The 25,241-nt window shown below is 36.1% G+C and overlaps 1 protein-coding gene across 1 annotated transcript in view; it reads right to left on the reverse strand.

The window, feature by feature from the left end:
• The window catches only part of ADAMTS19 (ADAM metallopeptidase with thrombospondin type 1 motif 19), a 256,274-nt gene that overhangs the window by 178,371 nt on the left and 52,662 nt on the right, over window positions 1-25,241 (reverse strand). Inside the window, exons 4-6 of the mRNA XM_081501839.1 lie at window positions 17,388-17,560; window positions 15,819-15,902; window positions 14,996-15,153 (exon numbers count right to left, since the gene is read on the reverse strand). Of these exons, the coding sequence (XP_081357965.1) occupies window positions 14,996-15,153; window positions 15,819-15,902; window positions 17,388-17,560 (415 nt within the window). The remainder of the gene's footprint in view (window positions 1-14,995; window positions 15,154-15,818; window positions 15,903-17,387; window positions 17,561-25,241) is intronic.

Here is a 25,241-nt window from a genome sequence, read left to right on the forward strand (position 1 = left end):
TAAGATTTCTTTTTGTCTTATTATTAATAGTTCTGCAGTTCCTCTAAGATGTGTCTAGGTACTGAGTTTATTTTTATTTATCTTCTTTGCTACTTGGTATGTCAATTTGAAGATTCACAAATATACATTATAACCATTATTTACTTATCTCATTCCTCTCACATTCTCTCTGCTCTTTTCCTAGAACTTCTTGAAGTGTACGTTCGTTCTTCTCATTTTGACGTCAGTAACTCTCATTCTTTTGTATTTCCATCTCTTAACCACTCTGTACAGCATTCTGGGGTAATCCTTCATATCTATCATCCAATCCACTAGCGCTCTCTTCAACTGCATCTACTCTGCTCTTCAACTCAGAAACTGAGATTTTTAAGTACATTTTTATGCTTTATTTTCCTCAATTTTCAAATTATCTTTTCTTTCAAAACAGCTTTTTTCTCACACTTTGAATTTTTGTGTTTTTGACCATGTGAACATGCTTTTTTATAACTTGTCAGTATTTCAAAATATTCTTTTTCGTGCTCCTTGGCTCTAACCATGGGATATGTTGTCACCTCATGTTTTATCCTACTCTGAACTCATTTAGTTGAACTTTATTTGTAGATGCCTTGTGAAGTGAAAGTTAAAAGAGGACCCCTTCACAGTAGTTTTGCATATGCTTTCACTAAGTGTTTTCAACGTTGGATTATATTCATGGTAATGAATACCCACAGGAGCCATTTTCTCCTAACATGGGTTCATGGCTAAAATAGAAAGAAAGCTTCCTTCCTGTTGACAACCTGTGCTTGTTGGAAAACTTTTACCAGACCAAAAGTTTTTAAGGGTGTAAGTATCCAAGGGTCCTGGCTGTCTGTAATCATTTCAGTTCCCACTTCACAAAGGCAAAAAGTTTTTTCTTTATATGGGAGTTCAACCCAAGAATCCCGATTTTTAAGTCCAACACACTCCTACCAGGACAACTATCACACTACATCAGAAGCTTACTGCATTTTTTTTTTTTTTTGCCAGAGTCCTCTTGTTTTTGGCTCATCTGTGCATGTAAAAGGATTTTTATTATGCTGTTTCTACAATTCCTAGATGTTGATGATGGGAACATTTTCTGATTATTTACTCAGACAGATTATCACAAAATTAAAGGAAGAGGACACAACCTGTGACCTACCATATACTGAAACATTTATTGTTAACATTAGATCTTAATATACATAGGCTTTATTCTAATATTATATTTTATCTGATGCAGTTACTTTTACCAAACTCTTTAAAAGACTGAACAACTACCTCAGTATGATGTTCACATTGACCTCAATTGATAAACAACTTTCTCAAAAATATCTTTCTACAAATAGGGATTACATTAGTTATAAATTATTTTAAAAATTAGTGATTAGTGCAATATTGTCATTTTCCTCTCATAAGGTAGGAGATAGAAAAAAATGTGTAACTAGACATGACTATGACTGAATTACAGAATGAAGTAATTTAATATCAAAGCTTAATTACTAGAATTTTTTATTATTCCTTGAGGCAAATGTCTGACAAAGACGATTTCTATGAAACAGATATAGAGTCAACTCTTGGTTACTAGAGTAAAGGCAAGAAAGGTAAAGCCTTGATAAAGATGATAAAAATAATCTTAAATAATATATTTTTAACACAAGGGACAATACAGATTTACTATAAACATGATTCATTTAAATCATACCCATTAATTAGAAATACATTAACTATTCTGCAATTATAACAAAATAATAACAAGTATGAGACTTTATCACAGTAATTACTTCATAATTAGTTGACGAGTTATTATTCCTGTGGGTCTCTTTGCTAAGAACGCTTCTCCAGTATTCCACTAGGACAAAGATCTGTTTAGTTAAAGCTATGGGTTTTCTAGTAGTCAGGTATGGACAATAAAGAAGGCTGAGTGCCGAAGAATTGATGCTTTCAAATTGTGGTACTAGAGACGATTCTTAAGAGTGTCTTGGACAGCAAGGAGATCAAACCAGTCAATCCTAAAGGAAATCAACCCTGAATATTCACGGGAAGGATTGATGCTAAAGCTGAAGTTCCGATACTTTGGCCACCTGATGCAAAGAGCCAACTCACTGGAAAAGACCCTGATGCTAGGGAAGACTGAGGGCAGGATGAGAAGTGGGTGATAAAGGATGAGATGGTTGGATGGCATTACTGACTTAATAGACATGAGTTTGAGCAAACTCCAGGAGATAGTGAAGGATAGGGAATCCTGTCGTGCTAAAGTCCATGGGGTCGCAAAGAGTTGGACATGATTAGCAACTGGAGAAAAACAACAACAAGGAAGATAGAGACTCAAGCCCCACTGTACATTGTCCTTTCTCCCTTCCTTTCCTTACTTAACTCCAGCTGTCAATATTTGGATTTGGTTTGCTTTAGTGACCAGGCTTTCTCCTGCCTCTGCTTTCATAATGCAAGTCACAGATATCTTTTCTCTAGAGAAAGCCTACAGAGAAGGCAATGGCACCCCACGCCAGTACTCTTGCCTGGAAATTCCCATGGATAGAGGAGCCTGGTAGGCTGCAGTTCATGGGGTCACTAAGACTCCAACACAACCGAGTGACTTCACTTTCACTTTTCACTTTCATGCATTGGAGAAGGAAATGGCAACCCACTCGTGTTCTTGCCTAGAGAATCCCAGGGATGAGGGAGCCTAGTGGGCTGCCATCTATGGGGTCGCACAGAGTCAGACACGACTGAAGCGACTTAACAGCAGCAGAGAAAGCCTACTGCAGAGACCTCTCATCTGACTGCAAGCAAGAAATCCCCTAAAATAGAATATATGCAATGTAGTGTTACATGGAGAAGGAAATGGCAACACACTCCAGTATTCTTGCCTGGAGAATCCCAGAGATGGAGGAGCCTGGTGGGCTGCCGTCTATGGGGTTGCACAGAGTCAGACATGACTGAAGTAACTTAGCAGCAGCAGCAGTGTTACGTTATGCTGTCTACAGCTTATTGTATATTTCTAAATAAGAGAAATAGTACATGTTTCACTGATTTGTAAAAACTTTAATGTTTTTCTCAAATGGTATCGTTTTTATTCTGATAAATCTATTGATAAACTAGTTAATTCATCATGGATAATTAAAAATTGGCCATTACCACTTGATACTTTAATCTTCACTCTACACAAAATCTTTTCCTTTATATATGACAGATATATAATTCTATTAATAACATTTGCATATGCCTTAAAAATGTTCTGTCCCAACTGAATGAAAGAAAATAGCCAAAAAAAAAAAAAAAAGAGAGAAATTTAATAGAAACAAATAATCAGATTGCCCATCAGCACAGATGGGTCTTAAAATTTATGCCATTTTAGTAAAAAAATTATCTTTCTGAAAATACATGCCGAAATCAGAACGACAACTCTAGAAAAACGAGGGAAGATGCACTCAAATTTTATCCCATAAATGTAACCACTCAAGCTATCCTATCCTAAACTTTCAAGTTAAACTAATGGATGGCATTGCCTTCAATGTTCAAGGTACAAAACTGAAAACCTTAAGAATCTGGGCAAAACAAGACTGCTGTTAGTTATAACCAAAGAGTTTCTTTAAAAACAACAACAACAACAAAAAACAAACTTTGATTCTTTGACAGCCACTGAAGTACCTAACCTTAACTATTCCCAACCCCCAGCACCTTTCCACCAGGAAGCTACCTTCAAATATGTCATATTTTCTGGTCGCTGACTTTATTTATTCATTTTCTGGTTCATAGATCTTTTTTTTTATTTATTTTAATTGGAGACTAATTACTTTACAATATTGTAGTGGGTTTTGTCATACATTGACATGAATCAGCCATGGGTGTACATGCGTCCCCCATCCTGAACCCCCCCTCCCACCTCCTTCCTCATCCCATCCCTCTGGGTCATCCCAGTGCACCAGCCCTGAGCACCCTGTCTCATGCATCAAACATGGACTGGCGATCTATTTCACATATGATAATATACATGCTTCAATGCTATTCTCTCAAATCATCCCACCCTCGCCTTCTCCCACAGAGCCCAAAAGTCTGTTCTTTACATATGTGTCTCTTTCAATGTCTCACATATAGGGTCATCATTACCATCTTTCTAAATTCCATATATATGCATTAATATACTGTATTAGTGTTTTTTTCTCTGACTTACTTCACTCTGTATAATAGGCTCCAGTTTCATCCACCTCATTAGAACTGATTCAAATGCATTCTTTTTAATAGCTGAGTAACATTCCATTGTGTATATGTACCACAGCTTTCTTACCCATTCATCTGCCAAAGGACATCTAGGTTGCTTCCATGTCCTGGCTATTGCAAACAGTGGTCACTGACTTTCAATAACAGAATTTACACACATAACACCCCCCTTCAACTCAAAACTGCTCTTTCAGAGGATCTAAAGTAGACAGTATAGTAAGAGAACGTGAATGGCCCTGGATCATTCAAACTCGGGTAGAGACTTCAAGAGCTTTCCTCTTCACTATTTTTCTTGATGTCTGGTTTTTTCGTTCTTCCTTTAATTCTGAATACTACACAGAATCTTCTCCACTTATCAAAAAGAATCCAAAAGAACCTCCTCTTGTGTTCAACTTGGTCCACACTGGATTCTGTGGCTCAAAACCAACACCAAATGATATAGAAAAATATACCTCCTGGTGGTACAACATATCCAGAGACTGAATATAATTACAGATGAAGAGGAATGAAAAAGGTCTGCTGACATTCTTGTAACAAGTAAAAGACCAGACACAGATGATTAAGAAATCAAATTTATCACAAGGACACCATGCCTAGTTGTACAGGTTGTGCACTGCTTACTTCTAATGGTTCATTTACATACACAGCAATGTTAATGACTCCCTCTACTGTTGTGCAGTGCACAACCTATACAGTAGGATTCATTATGTGCTTCTCACATGCCAAGCACTGGGTAAGAAAAATAAGAAGATAAATCTCAAAAAGGCTTCTGCACTGAAAGCAAAGAAGAGAACAATATAAAATCACCTCTGTAATGTGTAAAGGGCCTAGGATCAGTGAGGAAGAATTCTGGGGAACTGTAATAAATAAGAGATAGTCCTATTTTGCAACTGCCTTTGCCAGAAAACAAATGGAGTGAGAAACACCCAAAACAGATGATACTGAATAATATGGCAATGCAGAAAATTAAAGAACCACATGAAATCAAATCTTTACCTTAGGGCCAAGAATCATGGAGCATAAAGTATATTCAGATGTAGAGGGAAAGATATTTTATGTGCTTTCTCTAAATGTACAATACATCATATCATAATGCATAAGGCTGCAAGATGACTTTGATTTACATAATGTGAAACAAGGGACTTCATCTGTAACTAAACAACATGATAAAACTATGAGAAATGCACTGCTTATTGTCAAGGGCACTTATCGAGCCCATCATACAGCCAATTTCTGTTCACTCGCAAACAAATGAATAGAGCACTTTTTTTTTTTCCCCAAAAAATTCAAGGTCGTGTATCCTAAAGCACTGGAAATACCTTTTAGTACCATTGAAAGACAAATCGTCAATAGCATTTTAAAAACTTCAGATCAGACTGTAATTCTTAATCTTCAATTCTTCAACTGTACACTGCTTTTCAGAAGATCAAAATAATGTAATCCCAATTTCATAATATTTAAAGACTGTGAGGGGTAAGGGGGACAGAGATTTGTTTGCTGCCTAGACCTGTGATCAAGTGGATTCAAATTCTCTCATTTTTGGCTCATGTTGGCTCTGTGTGCCTGAAGTCTGCATCACAGAGTTTCATTATGTGAGTTTATGGAAATGATACTGTTAGACTTTGGCAACTGGGAAGGCCAATAAATCCTGCTTAAGTTCTGATTTATATTGAAAAAAATGAAATGTAGCCTTTAATTTCCAAGAGTGAAGATTCATCTGAGAATAAGTCTCATTGTAGAATTTTATAGTGCCTTGGGATATACCTATAAATGATTCACTCAAAAATTATTCTATGATTTGTATTAAATTAATGTATTTCTGCCATGACTCTATTTTATTACCTTTTCTATCTTACTAGCCAATGGCATTATTTTGAAACTAACTTTCAGAAGTATTGTACCAAAAGCATTTTAGTAAATACTGAAAAACAAAAGTATCATTATTAAAATTAAATTCTAAATTAAAGAGTATTTTCAAGATATACAGACTTGTCCCTTCTCTATAATTTCAAAGAGAAATGTGAAAATTACACTAAGAAATCATGGAATTGATAGTTGGGATAAAGTGTTTTGTGTTTTTGTTACTATGAACCCATAGAACTAGGTCAGCTTTAAACTATTTACTTCACTGTGTCACACAGAACAACTTAACAAATGACTGCAGATAGGTTTGGACTGATACATACATTATTCACTTAAGTTGAAATGAAAATTAATAACTGAGCTATTATCTCTTCCTATTAATGTGCTCACATAACATACAACATTTAATGATGACCTAAGATGAGCATTTGCAAGATACTAGGCTGTTTATGAGTTCAGTTTGTAAAATATGGATAAGACCATGGAATCCACAAAGATTAAAAATTTTATCTTATTTTTTATAACTTTGCTTCCCTGGTGGCTCAGAGGGTAAAGTGTCTGCCTGCAATGTGGGAGACCTGGGTTTGATCTCTGGGTCGGGAAGATCCCCTGGAGAAAGAAATGGCAACCCACTCCAGTATTCTTGCCTGGAGAATCCCATGAATGGAGGAGCCCAGTAGGCTACAGTCCATGGGGTCGCAAAGAGTCAGACATGACTGAGCAACTTCACTTTCTTCCTTTCTTTCCAAAGCTAAAGATTGATCATCTGTATGATTATACCTACTAAAAAGGGAATTTTTTCCTTCCTCAATAACTCAAACCATTCATTTAGACTTTCCTAATCAATGGTGGAAGGTCACTTAGAGATATAAACCTTTCCTTACATTGGGCTAATTTTTACTACTAGGGCACTAAAGGGCTTCCCTTGTGGCTCAGCTGTTAAAGAATCTGCCTCCAATGGGGAGACCTGGGTTCAATCCCTGGGTTGGGAAGATCCCCTGGAGAAGGGAAAGGCTACCCACTCCAGTATTCTGGCCTGGAGAATTCCATGGTCTACAGTCCATGGGGTCCCAAAAATCAGACACAACTGAGAGACTTTTACTTTCACTTCACTTTTTCAGGGCACTGGAAGCAATAATACAGAGAAAAGTGATCCTCCAAATAAACTTTAGCCCCACAGGAAAGTAAAGGCAAAATTATATCAGTATCTATCAATATGTTGTATGTATATATCCTTTGACAGGTTTTTTTTTTTTTCTATTTTCAACTAGATTTTTATACCTGTCGCTTTACAAAAAAAACAGAAGCAATCTACTAAGCCCTATTCTAGGCCCTATTTATCAAGGGGCACAAAACTGAATCAACATTTCTGCTAAAGGATTTAGGAAGTGCACAAAAATCTTTTTTTCCATGAAACATGAAGTGGCTTAGCAAAACTATAGCAAATTTTGTCTCCCAAAAAATTTTTTCCATCAGGTTTTGAGTAGGAGTCCTTTTTAGCAAGTGAAGCTTTAGTTTTCTATCCATAACTAAATGATACATTAGAAAGAACAATCCTTTATTTTGTCTTATCTTTAAAAACCATAGTTTGGGCATACAGAGTACATATTTAGTCCTTTGGTAATAGTTCAAGTTTTGAAAATCTGAGGACAAATAATTATTTTACAACTGACTTGAGCCAGCAAACTGAGATTACAAAACACAGGTTTTCAGTCCTAATGAGCAGGATGAACCTACAGCCTGTTATACAGAGGGAAATAAGTCAGAAAGAGAAAAACAAATACCGTGTGTTAACACATGTATATGGAATCTAGAAAGAGTACTGATGAGCCTATTTGCAGGGCAACAATGGAGATGCAGACACAGAGAACAGACTTGTGGACACAGCTGGAGAAGAAGAGGGTGGGACGAATTGAGAGAGTAGCATGGAAACATGTAATGTAAAAACAGACAGCCAGTGGAAATTTGCTGTAAGATGCAGTGAGTTCAAATTAGGAACTCTGTGACAATGAACAGGGTTGGAATTGGGTAAGAGGTGGGAGGAAGGTTCAAGAGGGAGGGGGCATATGTATACCTATGGCTGATTCATGTTGATGCACAGCAGAAACCAACACAATATTGTAAAGCAATTATCCTGCAATTAAAAATTTAAAAAAAAACACAAATATTACTGTAGAATATTATCTACAATATTCTCACAAATCCCAGATATGACTACTTTTGGTTCATTCTTTTAATATGTTATACTAGCCTACGTGCAAGCAAGTAGTTCAATTGCATTTTATGAGCAAAATTTGACAATAATGAAAATGGGCTTCTCTAGTAGCTCAGCTGGTAAAGAATCCACCTGCAATGCAGGTGAACTCGGTTCAATTCCTGGGTCAGGAAGATCCCCTGGAGAAGGGATAGACTTAGCTACTCCAGTATCCTTGGGCTTCCCTGGTGGCTCAGCTGGTAAAGAATCCTCCTGCAATGCAGGGGACCTGGGTTCGATCCCTGGGTTGAGAAGATTCCCCTGGAGAAGGGAATGGCTACCCCTTCAGTAGTCTTGCCTAGAGAATTCCATGGACTGTACATTCCATGGGATCGCAAAGAGTTGGACACAACTGAGTGACTTTCACTTTCAATTTCACTTTGACAATAATGAAAAAGATTATATTTCTAAACACCAGAGCAAGTACTCTGTAATTATTCTAGACAAATACTAGTACTTGTTTACAATCATATATAGATAAAGATATTAATACATTTTTCTCTAAATGTGAAAATTCAGAAAGCTATAAAAATATAGAGTAGTCATATAAATTAGGATACTTCTATGTAATAAAACAGTATGTCTGTTCCTCCTTCCAGATGATACAGACCAAATATGAGTGTGTTGGCTTCCTGTTACCTTAATACGTAGAAATCTGTTCCATTTCTATACAATAACAATGAAAGGTCAGAAAGAGAAATTAAGGATTTAATAGATAAATTTTCCTATTTACCATCACATCAAAAAAGAATAAAATACTTAGGAATAAACCTATCTAGAGAGACAAAAGACGTGTACTCAGAAAACTCTAAGATACTGATGAAAGAAATGTAAGATGACACAAACAGAAAGATATACCATGTTCCTAGATTAGCAGAATCAATGTTGTCAAAATGATTATACTACCCAAGGTAAGCTACAGTTTCAATGTAATTCCTATCAAATTACAAATGGCTTTTTTTTTGCATATCTAGGACAAAAAAAACCTTCAAATTTGTATTAAAACATAAAGACCATGAATAGCCAAAGCAATCTTGAGAAAGAAAAAACAGAGCTGGAGGAATCAGGCTCCGTCACTGTAGACTATACTACAAAGCTACGATCATCAAAACAGTATGATCCCTCACAAAGACAGATATATAGATCAATGGAACAAGACAGAAAGCCCCAAAACAAACTTTCACACCTATGGTCAATTAATCTACAACAAAGGAGGCAAGAATATACAATGGAGAAAATACAGTTTATTTATTAAGTGATGCTGGTAAAACTGGATAGCTACATGTAAAAGAATGAAATTGGAACACTCTCTAAACCATACATAAAAATAAATTTCAAAGTGGATTAAAGACCTAATGCAAGACAGGATAATATATAATTCTTAGAGGAACACATAGGCAGAACACTCTTTGACCTCTATTGCTGCAAGATCTTTCTGGATCTACCTCTTAGGGTAATAAAAATAAAAACAAACATAAACAAGTAGGATCTAACTAAACATAAAAATGTTTGCACAGCAAAGGAAACCATAAACGAAACAAAAAGACAACCCTCAGAATGGGAGAAAATAGTTGCCAACAATGTGACTGACGAGGGATTAATTTCCAAAATATACAAATAGCTCATGAAGCTCAATATAAACAAAAAACAATCCAAAAAATGGGCAAAAGATCTAAATAGACATTTATCCAAAGAAGACATACACAGATGGCCAAAAAGTACACGAAAAGATGCTCAACCTCACTAATTGGTAGAGAAACGCAAATCAAAATTACAACGAGGTACCTCCTCAAAATAGTAAGAATGGCCATCATCAAAAAGTCTACAAACAACAAAATGCTCAAGAGGGTGTGGAGAAAATGGAACCCTCTTACACCATTGGTGAGAATGTATATTGATAACAGCCATTGTGGAGAACAGTATGGAAGTCCCTTAAAAACTAAAAAGAGAGATACCATATGACTTACCAATCACACTCCTGGGTATATACCCAGAGAAAAGCATAATTCAAAAAGATACATGCACTCCAGTGTTCACTGTAGCACTATTTACAACAGCCAGGATATGGAAGCAACCTAAATCCCCATCAACAGAGGAATGGATAAAAAAGATGCGATATATATATCTTTTGGAATATTACAATGGAATATTATGGAATATTATAGAATATAACAATGGAATATTACTCAGCCATAAAAAGGAATGAAACTGCCATTTGCAGAGACATGGATGGACCTAGAGACTATCACAGAGAGTGAAGTAAGTCAGACAATGAAAGACAAATATTGTATCATATCAATTATATGTGGAACCTAAAAAAAGGGTACAAATGAACTTACAAAACAGAAACAGACTTACAGACTTCAAAAACAAACTTATCATTACCAAACAAGAAAGGTGGGGAGGGATAAACTAGCAGGTTGGGATTAACATATCCATACTACTACACATAAAATAATCAACAAAGACCTACTGTATAGCATAGGAAACTCTACTTAATACTGTGTAAACCTACATAGGAAAATAATCTGAAAAACACTAGATATATGTATATGTATAAATGAATCACTTTGCTGAAAATAACAGCAAAGTGTACACCTGAAACTAACACAATATTGTAAATCAACTATCATATAAAATAAAAATTAAATTTAAATAAATAATAAATAATGTAGTAAAAATCCAACAGCTTTAGTATATAAGGTAGACTTATAGTCTGTCAAACATATAAAACACTATCTGTTTCAGTATTTCATTGAATCCTAAAATTCGAAGGCAAGGCAGGCTCATCCTATAGAAATGTAAAGTGTACATTATTAAACAAACTTTCACTAGATATAAACAGCCATAAGAAGAAAAAGGAACTGATACTTGTTTCAGAATTCCTAGGTGTCAAGAATTTTACACATTATTTTATCATTTATTTATTGATTTTTTAATTAAATTAATTTATCTATTTTTTAACTTTACAATATTGTATTTGTTTTGCCATCCATTGTATTTTGTCATTTAAATTTAAACCATAACATGTTCAGAAAACTACTACTGGTAATACCTAATGTATCACACCGACCCCATAAACCGTTCTGTCACTTGACAATACCGTCAGCCACAGCCAATGACTCCTAACTGTGTCTAGGATAACGGGGAATGCAATAATGACCACGGGCTGACCAACTACCAATTGAAACCATTTATTATATAATACTAGAACAAAAGATATTTCTGATAGTATATCTTCCACATTAATAAATGTTTGCACAGGATTTTATACAATTATTTCTGTTTGGAAAATTATTGAATGGTCACTTTATGTTAGATGTTATAGAAGATGTCTTATATTCTTCTCTCTGTACTATTAGCCTCATCATAATGAGACTAATAGAGGTCAAATGGTCAACTCCAAGATTACCAGCTACTGTTTGGGTAAACACAGGTCATATTTCTTTGATTATCTTTCTTATTTAGTCTTAAAGTTCTAAATATTTGTATATCATATGTATATACATAAATACACATATAATTATAGATACAAATTATTCATTAAATACGTCTATTGCAAATATCTAATCTTTTCATTTACATATCAATATTTTTGGATACGATGTGGTTTTAATTTTCAAGAAGCCCAAATGATTAATAATTTTTATTTACTGCTTTTTTGTGTCCTATCTAGGAAATTACTGTCCTCTCATGGTCAAGAAGACTGTTTTTAATAAAAGTCTTATAGTTGTAGATTTCTATGATCCATTAATCATACAAGTTGCTAAACACGGTTGAGATTCATTTCTTTCAAATGGGTATCCAGGTGTTCTGGAACCATATGGTAAACAGACTATCTTTTCATCACTGAATTATGCTAATGGTTTTACTGAACATCAATTGACCATATGTATGTGAGTGTATTTCCAGACTCTTTATTCTGTTTCACTGATTTGTATGGCTAATGCTCAGTCATAGCTATATGGTTTATAGCTTTATAATAAACCTTTATAAGTTTTGAAATCAAAAAATATAAGTCCACCCAATTTGTTCCTCTTTTACAAAACCGCTTAACTCTTCTAGGTCCTTTTCTTTCCCAAATAAATATTGGAATCAGATTGTAATTTTTAAAACCAAACCAAACCAAATGAAAAACCTGCAGAGATTTTCATTGGGATTATAGTCACCCGATAAGTCAATTTAGGGAAAATAGACATCTTGATAATACTTTGTCTTCCAATAAATAAACCTTTATTTATATCTCTAATTTTTCTCAGCAGGGCTATGTAGCTATCATTTCACTTTCTTAAATTATTCTCAGTGTTTTATGGTTTTGGAAGTTACTTTAAAATCTTCCCAGCTGTTCACTTCCTCCATATATAATTCTTCTAAATTGACTTTGTATGCTATAGCCTTATAAATTTCAGTTGTAAATTCTAGCAATTTTTCCACTAGATTTCTTAAAACTTTCTTTGTACCAAGTCATGTCATCTGTGTAAAGACAGTTTTTAATTTTTATTCCCAATATTTATACCTTTCCTTCCCCTTCCTTATAACCATCAGCACAATACTGAACAGATGAGCTAAGAGTGGACATCCCTTGCCTTGCTTCCAGTCTTATTAGCTATAGATTTTGTGTGTGTAAGTAGGTGTAGATACACTTTGATTAAGAAAGTACCCTTATGAATTCATTAAGAATTTTTGTTGATAGAGTTTTTTCAGTCAGTATGTTAGTGATATCATTTCATAGTTTCAGGGATCTTTTCTTTCTGACAGAAGTCAGTTACTGGTCTTCATGTTGTCTCCTCTATTGTAATGTATCCCTTTTCTCTAGCCAATTCAACAATTTTTTCTATATCTTTGGTTCTCACCAATTTTCCTATGATATGCCTCAGTCTCTAAGTTGTGGCTTTTTAGGAAATCTGTGAAAAACTTTTGACATTACACCTTCAAATAATTATCTTACCCATTCTCACTCTCTTCTGAGATTCCAGTGACAGCAGTATTTGGTAAATCCAACATCTAAGCAATCTCAGGGGCTGTTTCTATCGTTAATTTTTCTTTGACCGTGGGTCACATTTTCATGTTTCCTTGCTTGACTAATTTTCATTATATTCCAGACATTGTAGATGATATATTATAGAGATTCAAGATTCAGCTATATTCCTCTGAAGAGTGCTTTGTCTTTTTTACTTGCTGGTCACTCTGAATGTAGGTAGGTTTGAGTTTATTCTTTGGTAGGGAGGATATACCAAAAGCTCAAGATGATTCCCAAGCCTTCGTAAACTGGTGAGACTCAACCTCCAAACTGGGCTTGGTTTCAGGCTTTGTTAAGAGAGGATCAAGAGAGGGCATTTCTCTGGATCATGGTGCCTATTAAGAAGGCCTCTTAATGGTTCCTCTGTTTTCTCAGATAAATGTCTCTAAATGGTGCCTTTGTTTCCTCAGATAAATGCCAGGAGTAAAAACAAGGTATTAGCAAGATTGCTTTACTCCCATGGCCCAAATATGTTCAATTTCTAGAACATTTTTAACATCTAAACTCCACAGCAACAGCACCCTGATAAATTTTGGGTAGTTTCTATGTGTAGTTAGACCAGCCTTTGCAAAGTCCTCACAGATGATCTGCACATGAACTTGGCACCTCTGCCTGCAAAGTATCCTCATCTCTGATGCTTTCAGCAGGAGCACTGTGTTCTACTTAGATTCCAGCTTGCTGTATCATTCAAAAAATTGTCCTAAGGCAAAAGTTGGGTTGGCTGTGGGGCTCACTTGGTAAATTTTCCTTCTTTCAGAGACTGCACTGCTATTTCTTCAATAACTGAAAGCAGTTGTCTCATAAATGTTTTTCAATTTTATGGCTGTTTATTACAGAGGTCTAGTATCAGGTACACCTACATAGCTGGAAATGGAAGTCTAGCTGTGTTCTTACATAGCGATTGTTTTCATCTTTATGAATTATTTATAATTAGAATAGTTTTTATACAATTCAGCAACAAGAAGCCATTATGAATTCTTACACTCATTATAGAAAATCATGTTTAAACATCACTGTGTATTCTGTGATGTGAAATATCAACACTGGTAAAAAAATTAAATTGCTAGTTAACAATGAACTACCATTAATTACTAGCTCTAAGTAAAATAAGCTTATATTTAAGTCTGTAAGTTTATACAAAGTGTTCATAGAGAGTTAATTGTTCTTCATTGTTTCACCTTATATTTATCCTCAATGCTGAAATACAAATGCAGCTCAAAATTAACTAGCTAGAGACTTAATTAAAATTTTTTCTTGGAACCAGAAATTGTTCAATTTAACATATTGGGCACTTTACATGATGACGACTGAAAAACATACCATGTAGGTTCATAACTTCAAAGTTACACCAAAATTCATCAGTGCTTTCATTTATCATCATCAATGGCTACGTCTTTGCATCAAAAATTGAGGGTAACTTTTTTTATATTAATTAACCAAATGTTTAGTCAATATGCCAGCCAATATGTAGCTGTTCAGAAATCAGTTATTATGAATTGAGGGAAATGACTAACAGCATTATGCCAAAAGTTTTTTGGAACACAAAATCTGGAATAAAAGCATTCTATGAAGGGATTAATAGGATTAACAGCATGGCCATCAAATTAAGAATGTCATTTAATTGGCTTTAAAAAACTCACCTTGTTATAAGTATAGTGGCATCTACTGAGGTCATGTCCTCTCCCCAGCTTGTTGACATCTCTAAATGTATATCATTCTTTTTGCCAAATTCTTCATGCTGCCACTTACAAAAACTCTCCAGCATTTTCTCTCCATGATGCCCAATATACAGATCTGCCTGCAAAAGAAGAGATTTCACTTCAAGGCAAATTATTCTCAGATATACAGAAAACTAAAAACCAAGGGGACTTCTTGAATTACTAGAGCAGACTGCTGACCATAACATTAATTAGAACCTGGAAGACATTCAGGATTAATTTTTCCTGAGCTAAAAAAATCTTAAAACTTTGTTAAGGTACAATAATTACAAAACCTGTTTAACGCTATTCTGAAAAAGGAGAGTCGCAATGGAATATTAAGAATGTGGAACTTTTAGACTTAAATCACTCATTATTTCTACAATTTTAACAAAGGGTTACAAAGCTAAGCAGTATGTTAAAATGATGCCACAGAACAGTCTCTGTTTAAACTGAATTACAGATAAAGCACATGTTTAAATAAGAAAAAAAAACTGTCATTAAAAATGACTTTTAAAAATTGCTTTTTGCAAAGTTCAGGTTTGTTTTCAGGATCCTTGGAAACTAAGAACATTCCATTTTTGGAATATAATTGAGGTATTAACTAAAACTAGTGGCCAGTTTTATGTACATTTCAAGTGACTCAGTGGATATTTCTGGATTTTAAGTCAATAAAAAGTAAATCCCTAACATTCCCTTTACTTAAAAGTACCTGAATACAACTTCTCACCCACTGAATTGAACAAAAAACTCAAGACTTTCTTACTGGAGTTTCATGGAGCAGAATAAGCTTTATCACACGAAGATTGACCTGCACACCAAGACTCTTGTGTTGGAAAAGGTTAAAAACCTAAAAGCAAATAAAAATAAAAATCCTAAAATAAAACTGAAAGACATCTTAATTTTTCTTACAGCCCAGACCTGGGAGAAGTCCCAATTCAGTTGAGCAATTTTATATATTTCAAAAAAAAGTTTTTAATTACTTTAAAATTAGCTTAATAAGCAATAACTAATTCACTTTAGACACCAAGAAATTTAGACCTAGCATTCTGATAATATACTTACTGCAATCAATAATCTAAGCATTTCAGTGGGGGGCAGAAGGAAGGTTGGGCTTTCCACAATAGTGAAGAGAAGAATTTTAGTAACTAAATCCTAGAAATTTTCTTAAGATCACAAAATGCCAGTGTCCTTTCTTCTGAGGAAATGTCCCCAAAACAGCCTGCTTTATGCCACCTCCCAATTTATCCTTTACAGTCTGTACTCTCCCCAAGACAACTGTCAAACAGGAACAGGATTTTCAAAGCTCCTCCCCTTCAATGCTGCCCATGAAGACATGCTATTGTTGCTTAACAGTTTCAGGTCACCATTATAACTTGTATTTCCAAAACATGGTATATGTAACAATGCTGGAAAGCAAGGCAAATTTTTTATGCAGTACCTTGATTTTTTTTTTTTTTGGTAAAATTGACTATTTAATTTATTATAGAAAATTAAAACTGGCATACTAAACCCACACTTTCCAAGGCAGCACTATTTAAAACAGACTGAAGTTGGTAGGCTATGCCTGTCTACCCTTTACAAAATGCTGGTGAAATAGTTGTTCAGTAGCTAAGTTTTTATCCTTGTACTAGTAGTTCTTATCTTGCCTTATATGGCAACTTGAATTATAAATGGACATCTGCCATTGGCTTATTCTCTCCTAAGAAACACTCTCCATGAAAACCTCATTCTGCCTTGAAGGAAGTTTACTCAACAGGGTATATAGTTAAGTCAAAGGATTCAGGCAGTAGGTACAAGGATTCAGATCCCAGGTACAAGTTCGATTTCTGTGGTCCAAAAGCTATCAACCAAAGTTAGCTACCTGTGATTCAGCTGTTAGCTATTACATCTTACTCATCAACTAGTATTATATCCGACATGCAATTTTTACATACCTACGTAAGAGCTCAGTGGATCACCAACCTCCATTTTTGTTCCACCTCATAATCTACAATACTTTGGGTGGGGCCATACATATAAACAAATACAACATTTCTATTTCAACAAATAGCCTTTTATAAAAAAGGAAAAGAGGGGCACAAAAAAGAGATAAAAGAATAATAGAAAAAGTTTTGCCACATCAAATTAACAATAAGGATTACTAGAAGGTATAAATTATTATTTTGATATCTCTTTTGAGATGTATCAATTTGATACACCTATTTTTTCTTACTGATGTCAATAAAAGAAAGGAATAGTAATAGTTAATTTTTAAAGAACTTCATTATACTCACACATTTCTTCCTTAGAGTTTTCTTGAAAAAATTCCAAGCGCACTTTAAAGTTTGCCTACCATATTTAAGATGGTTAGAATGAATCTCCTGGCTGCATCTGCTCCATGATAGGAAACCATTGCTGGGTCTGCAACCACTACAGTCTCTATGTTGTATTCTTGAGGTAATTTGTATGAATATCGTTTCCCTCTTCCACTTTCTGTTATTTTCTTAGATCTAGGTCTTCCTTTATCTGCAACACAGAAATGAATTTTCAAATGTGCCTCTATCTTAGCAAAATGAATAAAAATCTCCACCTCTTCAATAATTAAAGTTCATTGAATACCAACATGTGCTGATGATATAGTGATGAGCAAGACCATAAAAGTTCCCTGCACATAGGGAATCTAAATGAGCATTTGGCTTTGGAATCAGACAGACTGGACTTCTACCACTGATTAACTCTACCCCTTGGGAAACTAACATCACTCAGTCAGCCTTAGTTTCCTCATTTGTAAAATGAATAACAGTAACACCTGCTTTCTAGAGTTGTAGGTGGCCAATAGTAAGATCACATTAGTATTTATAAGTAAAATAATTCCATAAATAAAAGACATCATCATTTTCTCTTGGAAACCAGTGATAAGATAAAGGAAATGCAAATTAACCACAATAACTTAAATAAAATTCCAGAATGGCTACAATAGACATGGTTATATTCAGTGTTGACAAGAAGGTAAGGACAACTGGAAGTCTCATACTCATATGAGCTGGGAGTTTAAATTAGGAAAAACAATGAAAAACTGGTTGGGAGTATCCACTAAAGCTGAACAACTATACACCCAATGATCAACATTCTAAAGTACATACTCATTAGAAATACATGCAAACCAGGTGTAAAAATTACTCAGAGCAGCGCTATTCTTAATAGTTCAACTAACCATCAATGTATAATGGATAAAGAAATTCTGTCCTATTCATAAAATGGAATGCTATATAGCAGTGAGGGCTTCCCTTGTGGCTCAGCTGGTTAAGAATCTGCCTGCAATGTGGGAGACCTGGGTTCGATCCCTGGGTTGGGAAGATCCCCTGAAGAAGGGAAAGGCTACCCACTTCAGTATTCTGACCTGGAGAATTCCATGGACTGTATGGTCCATTGGGTCGCAAAGAGTCAGACATGACTGAGTGACTTTCACTTCACTTCACTTCATATAGCAGTGAAAACGAACTGCTTCAATTTGTGAAAACAGATGAGCCTCACAAACATACTGCTGAGCAAAAGAAGCAATTACAAAAGAGTAGACAGTGTATGATTCCATTTATAAGAACACCACAAACTGGGAAGATGGGATGTTAGAAGTCGGGATAGTGAAGATCTTGGGGTAAGAGAAACTAGTGCTGAAGAGTGGGCACAAGGGCAACATCTCTGGTGCTGATACTCTCTACATTTTGATCTGAGTAGGTAGGTAGGTAGGTAGGTAGATGTTTCAGTCGTGTCCGACTCTGTGCAACCCCATAGACGGCAGCCCACCAGGCTCCCCCGTCCCTGAGATTCTCCAGGCAAGAACACTGGAGTGGGCTGCCATTTCCTTCTCCAATGCATGAAAGTGAAAAGTGAAAGTGAAGTCGCTCAGTCGTGTCCAACTCTTAGCGACCCCATGGACTGCAGCCTACCAGGCTCCTCCATCCATGGGATTTTCCAGGCAAGAGTACGAGTAGTACCTACTTATGCTTCACTTTGGGAAAATTCAGCAGTTGGACACATCGTTTGTGCAACCTCCTATATGTGTGCTGTGCTTTAATAATGAATTTGTAATTTTAACAGCTTTGTTGAGGGGTAATTTGCATGCCATAACATGTAGCCCTTTCAATGTACAATTCGTTTAGTTTTAACAACTTTTTACAACTGCACAGCCATCTCCACCATTTACTGTTAAATCAGCTATCATCTGTTCCTCTCCTGGCCATTTACTGATATTCTGTTGATGTTACTAAATAGCTGCCATCTTCTTTCCCAAATCTGTACTTTTTGGCCGACATCTTTTATATTTTTTTATTCTAATTTTAGTGGAGTCCCCAGAAGTAAACGTGTGTTTAACAGAATCCCATGGATATAAAACAAGTGCATCCAATCAGTCATGTTTACATAGACATACCTAACTTTGTTTTGAACTTGGAGATATGTATGCTCGTAGTTCTAGTTCATCCTCTTGGTTTCTGATAAATTCCTTTTCTAGAGTCTTGTTCCAGGTACTTGATTTTGGTGTTATTCTATTCTATTTTACTACCTGTTCCACCTTACTTCCCTTCTAATACATTTTCATGATGCCAGGATTAGTTTATCTCTTCTGTTATTAAACTGCTGGGTTCCTCCTATTACTAACTTCTAGGTCCAAATGAGTTAGCTCTGAGCTCTAATGTGAAGTAGATTCCATTACAATTGCTGGTAACTTCACTGTTCTCAGATATCTCCATAAATTACAGTTTCTCATTTTTTCTCATGGGGACACAAACTAAAAATTTAACAAACGAAGTTTTACCCAAATGTCAAGGAGATCAGTTAACTAAGTTAACCAAAGTGTCATGAAAATAAAATGCGAAGAGCCCTTATTTAACAAAAATAAGCATTATATCATGAAACAGGAAGATGCAAAAATGACAAAAGCAACAGGAGCCATCTGCAACAGAATTGAGGCAGGAGGTAGATGAGCCCCTGCCTCCAAGGCACAGTGAGTGGAGATTCATCCCCTGTGGACTGAAACTCCAAGATGAGAATAGTAGGATAATTGAGAGAGGAGGCTGGGCCCTGCCCAGAACACATTTCTCACTCTCAGAGTCATAAGACCTCCCCAACTATACATGGGCAGAAAGGCTCCCTGGAGATCAAAAGGGAGTGATGCTAACTGATGCCAGTCTACCCATAGGACTCTTTGATCAAATTCATCTTGGCTAACAGGTGCATATGCACACATGGAAGGATCCTAAGATAAACAAAATATGGACTGTGAATCAGGCAAAACAAAATGACTGGCAAAGGAAACCCAAAGGAAATGTTCCACATAAGTAAGTCCCCCAGCCTGCTATGAGGGCACAACTCAGTGACTCTGAGTAGGAATTCTTTCCTGTGAAGTCAAAAAGCCAGGGCCTTGTCACTGACCACTGCTCTAGTAGCTAGGATTTGGTGCTCTCACTGCCGTGACCTGGCCTCAATCTCTGGGGGGAGCCCAACCCCCACTTCAAGCTGTTGCAGGTCAAGGCCACCCAAGATCAGATCACTAGAGTTAAAAGTAAATTTTATGAATCCATATTCAGTACCAGCAGTTAATACCAAAGACCTTGATGAAGGACAGCTGCTGCTGCTGCTAAGGCGCTTCAGTCGTGTCCGACTCTGTGCGACCCCATAGACGGCAGCCCACCAGGCTCCCCCATCCCTGGGATTCTCCAGGCAAGAACACTGGAGTGGGTTGCCATTTCCTTCTCCAATGCATGAAAGTGAAAAGTGAAAGGGAAGTCGCTCAGTCGTGTCCGACTCCTAGCAACCCCATGGACTGCAGCCTACCAGGCTCCTCCATCCATGGGATTTTCCAGGCAAGAGTACTGGAGTGGGTTGCCTTTGCCTTCTCTGATGAAGGACAGCAAATGAAACTAATTTTATTAGTATCTTAAGAGCTTCAACAATCAAAAATGAATTTGTAGTTTTTTTTCATTGTAATCACAATCCTACTTTTAGTTACATATTAGGATATTATCATATAAACTTAAAGTCTTTAGTAGGTGACATTCCTATAAGTATATGAAAAGGCTCATTTTGGCAAGGTCAACACCTAATAAGTTGATTGTGGAGGAAAGATAGGTAGATAGACATATAGATACACAGACACAGATCAACCGTCTCTCCTAAATGGATACATCAATGGTCTTCTGGGTAAAAATCACACAGTGGTAGGAACAGAAAGAAAGAGATAAAAGGCAAAATATTAGAAAGTAGAGATCACCTTCGGTGAAAGTGAAAGTGTTAGTTGCTTAGTCGTGTTCAACTCTTTGTGACTCCATGGACTGTAGCCTGCCAGGCTCCTCTGTCCAAGGGATTTTCCAGGCAAGAATACTGGAGTGGGGTGCCATACCCTTCTCCAGGGGATCTTCCCAACCCGGGATCAAACCCTCATCTCCTACACAGATGATGGATTCTTTACCATCTGAGCCATCAGGGAAGCCCAGTAAAATTAATCAGACTAAACAGAGAAAAAGGATGATGGTTAGGATTACTCTTTCTTTTTGCTATTGTTTTGTTTTATGTGTGTGAGGGGGTGGCTGGGTGGGGTGGTTATTTTTCAGTGACCAGGTAGATAGTGGGAGTATCAGCAGAGGAATCTGGAAGGAAAAATGATGGGTTCAGCCACAGATTTATTAAGTCTGAGGTGTCTTGAGAGACATCAGAGTAAGAGTTACTTAAACACCTGACTGTCAGGAGAGAGATTAAAATGGAGGTCGAGTTTGGAACAAAACAGTGTGTCAGTAAAGTTGAACCCATGGATTTGGACTCTGTCATTCCAGGGAAGCCTGTGGCATGAGATGTAGAAAGAAAAGGAGGAAGTCCTGGGAAATGCCTACATGTAGGGCATGTATATATGGGAGAAGACATGCCCATGGAGGAGACAGAGACGTAAGAAAAAAATAACATTTGGGGCTTTTCAATCACATCAAGAGTGATTAAGAGATCATGTAAGGGAGAGACAGTAAAGCTTTTGTTACCTTTACTGCCTCAACTAATGACGGCTGTATTGGCCCCAAACTGTCAGTGTACTGCATCCTTATTTGTGTGTTATATTTAAATAGGCTATTTGGAACATTTTAGGTTTCTTAAGAATCTCAATACCACAACTCTCTGACTCCATCATATGAGTTAGCCATTGTGTGTGAAAATCATGCATGTTGAAGTCGTCTTTTTACTAAATGGCTTCCCTGAATGTCTTCATTGTCTATATCAAGCATGCTGAGCTCATTTTTCATCTCTTCAATCCTTGAGATCATTTTCTACCCAGATGCATGCATAAAAACAATAGAGTTGATACCACACACTCCCAGTTAAAGAAGAGATTTGTAAATGAGGATATACAGGTGGGCACTATGTGCTCCCCATAGTACCCTCCACACACTGACGATCACCTCCACGATTTCATGACTGGCATATGGAAACTATTTTGGTAGTGGCTGGGTTAAATTAGCTCCAAGAATAGAGATGATCTCTGTATCCTGCTTGAATAAATTGGTCTTCTTCAATTTTATAGATCTCGTTCTTGTTCGCATAGAGTCCTAGACATACTCACAAGTTTATAAATATTGATTGATAAAGCCACAGGCTTGTTTACAGTCTTGAAAGACCACATTTTGCCTTCCAGATAAAGTCTTCATTACCACAGCACTCAAGGCCCCTCATTATCTCAGCTGTGACTACTTTTCCAGGCTTGAACCTCCTGTCCACACTGCAGACACTGGCTTCAGCTCTCCTAGTGGATGATTTCTTCTGCCTTTATGCTTTTGTATTTATTGTTCCTTCTCCCCAAAATGTCCTTTCCCCATCTAACAACATCCACTAAATTTTCACAAATTGTTTTTCATTTTTACACATAATCTCATTTAATTACGACAAGAGCTCTAAGGTTCAGGTACCTCTACATCCATTTTGTATATTGTGAATGAAGCTTTGGAGAAAGCAAGGAAGTTCTCTAGAGTCCCACAAGTAGGAAGTGGCAGCATAAGATGTGAGCACATACAGCCTGACTCCAAAGTTCATTTTCTTAGCCTGCATACTCTGTTTCCTTTCTCCCCTGTAGTCTGGATAAGTGTTACTTGATATCTGAGATTCAACTCACCCTCCTCCCCAATAACAGAAGCTTAGAATCTTGGGTACCAAGTTGGTCATGGTTCTCATTATAGATAGCCTAATTACTCATTTACAAGTTTGCCAAAAACAATACATTGGTCCACCTCGTGAGAATAAGAGCTGTGTCATTTAGCTCTACATTCCTGTGAGGTGACTGGTTCTGCTTATGTTGTAAATAAAGAATTTTAAGGTTCAAAAATTCAAGGGAAGTGAAGAGTATCTAGCTAGAGTGAGACTGAAGCTAGGCCTTGAACCTGGTGCCTCTGACTCTCAATCTCCTGCGCCTTTCTTTCTTCTATGTTATCTTTTAATAAAAGAACAAGACAAAGTCATCCTAAACTATGAAGGTAGCTGTTTAGAAAAAAGCATTTACATAATCAATACATATAAACACAATACATTTAAAGTATTAACATGATGAAGGGGAACAGGCAAAGACCAAGTGGAATACAAGTAAACTTTATGATCCATTGTGCAAAGGCAATTGCTGCAACATTATCCAAATCTGAATGTTCTTTAATATGCTAATATAGTATCCTGAAATAAGAAGGGAAGAACTATAATTAGACACATCAGCATAAGTAAATGGGTATTTTATTTCACAGATTGCTAATTTTAAAATGATTTTTAAATGTCCCTTAAAAAACACTGAAAATAGGTAAGAGAACTTAGAAAATAGCTTAGCAATCCTTGCATGCAAGTGCTTGATCCAAACAGGTTAATTAAGATGTAACAGTTTCGAGGAAACCAGAATTGAAAGAGACGCGTGTACCCCAATGTTCATCGCAGCACTGTTTACAATAGCCAGGACATGGAAGCAACCTAGATGTCCATCAGCAGATGAATGGATAAGGAAGCTGTGGTACATATACACAATGGAATATTACTCAGCCATTAAAAAAAAATACATTTGAACCGGTTCTACTGAGATGGATGAAACTGGAGCCCATTATACAGAGTGAAGTAAGCCAGAAAGAAAAACAACAATACAGTATACTAATGCATATATATGGAATCTGAAAGATGGTAACGATAACCCTATATGCGAGACAGAATAAGAGACACAGATGCATGGAACAATTTTATGGACTCTGAGGGAGAAGGTGAGGGTGGGACGTTCTGGGAGAATGGCATTGAGACATGTGTATTGTCATATGTGAAACAGAGCACCATTCCATGTTCGATGCATGTGACAAGGGCTCAGGGCCGGGGCAATGGGATGATCCAGAAGGATGAGAGGGGGAGGGAGGTGGGTGGGGGTTCGGGAAGGGGAACACATGTAAACCCATGGCTGATTCTTGTCAATGTATGGCAAAAACTATTACAATATTGTAAAGTAATTAGCCCCCAACTAAAATAAATAAATTTATAAAAAAAATAAAATAAAATAAAAAAAATAAAATAAAAATAACCTTCAAAAAAAAAAAAAAAAAAAGATGTAACAGTCATGTCTTAAAAAAATTAGAAAGTTTATGAACAAGGTCTGTCAAATATGAACCATGTATTTATGCTTTATAAAACCTATCAAAAATAAGAATTCTCTAGAAACCTTTCCTCCATACATACTGGAATATAAAGCCTACTTTATGTCATCTGTATACATGAGTAATTAGAACAGCTGGAACTTACTATGATTCAAAAGTTGCATAGTGCAGATTTTCAGTGTAACTCACACAAGGCAATCTCCTTAAATGGACTATATCCAAGTTGTTGCCGTTATTGTTTCACGATATAAAAACTTTTCTTTTGCTTTTTCAGACTATGACTTTTGTCCAGCTGTTTTTTATCTCCAATGTGTCTATATTTCTTGGAATAGAGAAGAGGAGTGTGTCTTATTTCAATTGACTTGATAATATGCTTTGAATAATGTGACACAGAGGTAGATTCACTTAACCACTTCTGAAAATATTTCTCGCAGACTGATACCATGAGCTTTTGCAAAAGAAAACAGTGATCAGAGATTAATTTGAGATAGTATTTCTAAACAGAAACATACTGAAATCCTGTTTGAATCTGATCCTCCTAGACAACTGATGATATGAACATGCCA

The sequence above is a fragment of the Giraffa tippelskirchi genome, chromosome 6 (genome assembly GCF_054371585.1).
Source record: "Giraffa tippelskirchi isolate mGirTip1 chromosome 6, T2T-mGirTip1v1.2.pri, whole genome shotgun sequence".
Lineage (NCBI taxonomy): Eukaryota > Metazoa > Chordata > Mammalia > Artiodactyla > Giraffidae > Giraffa > Giraffa tippelskirchi.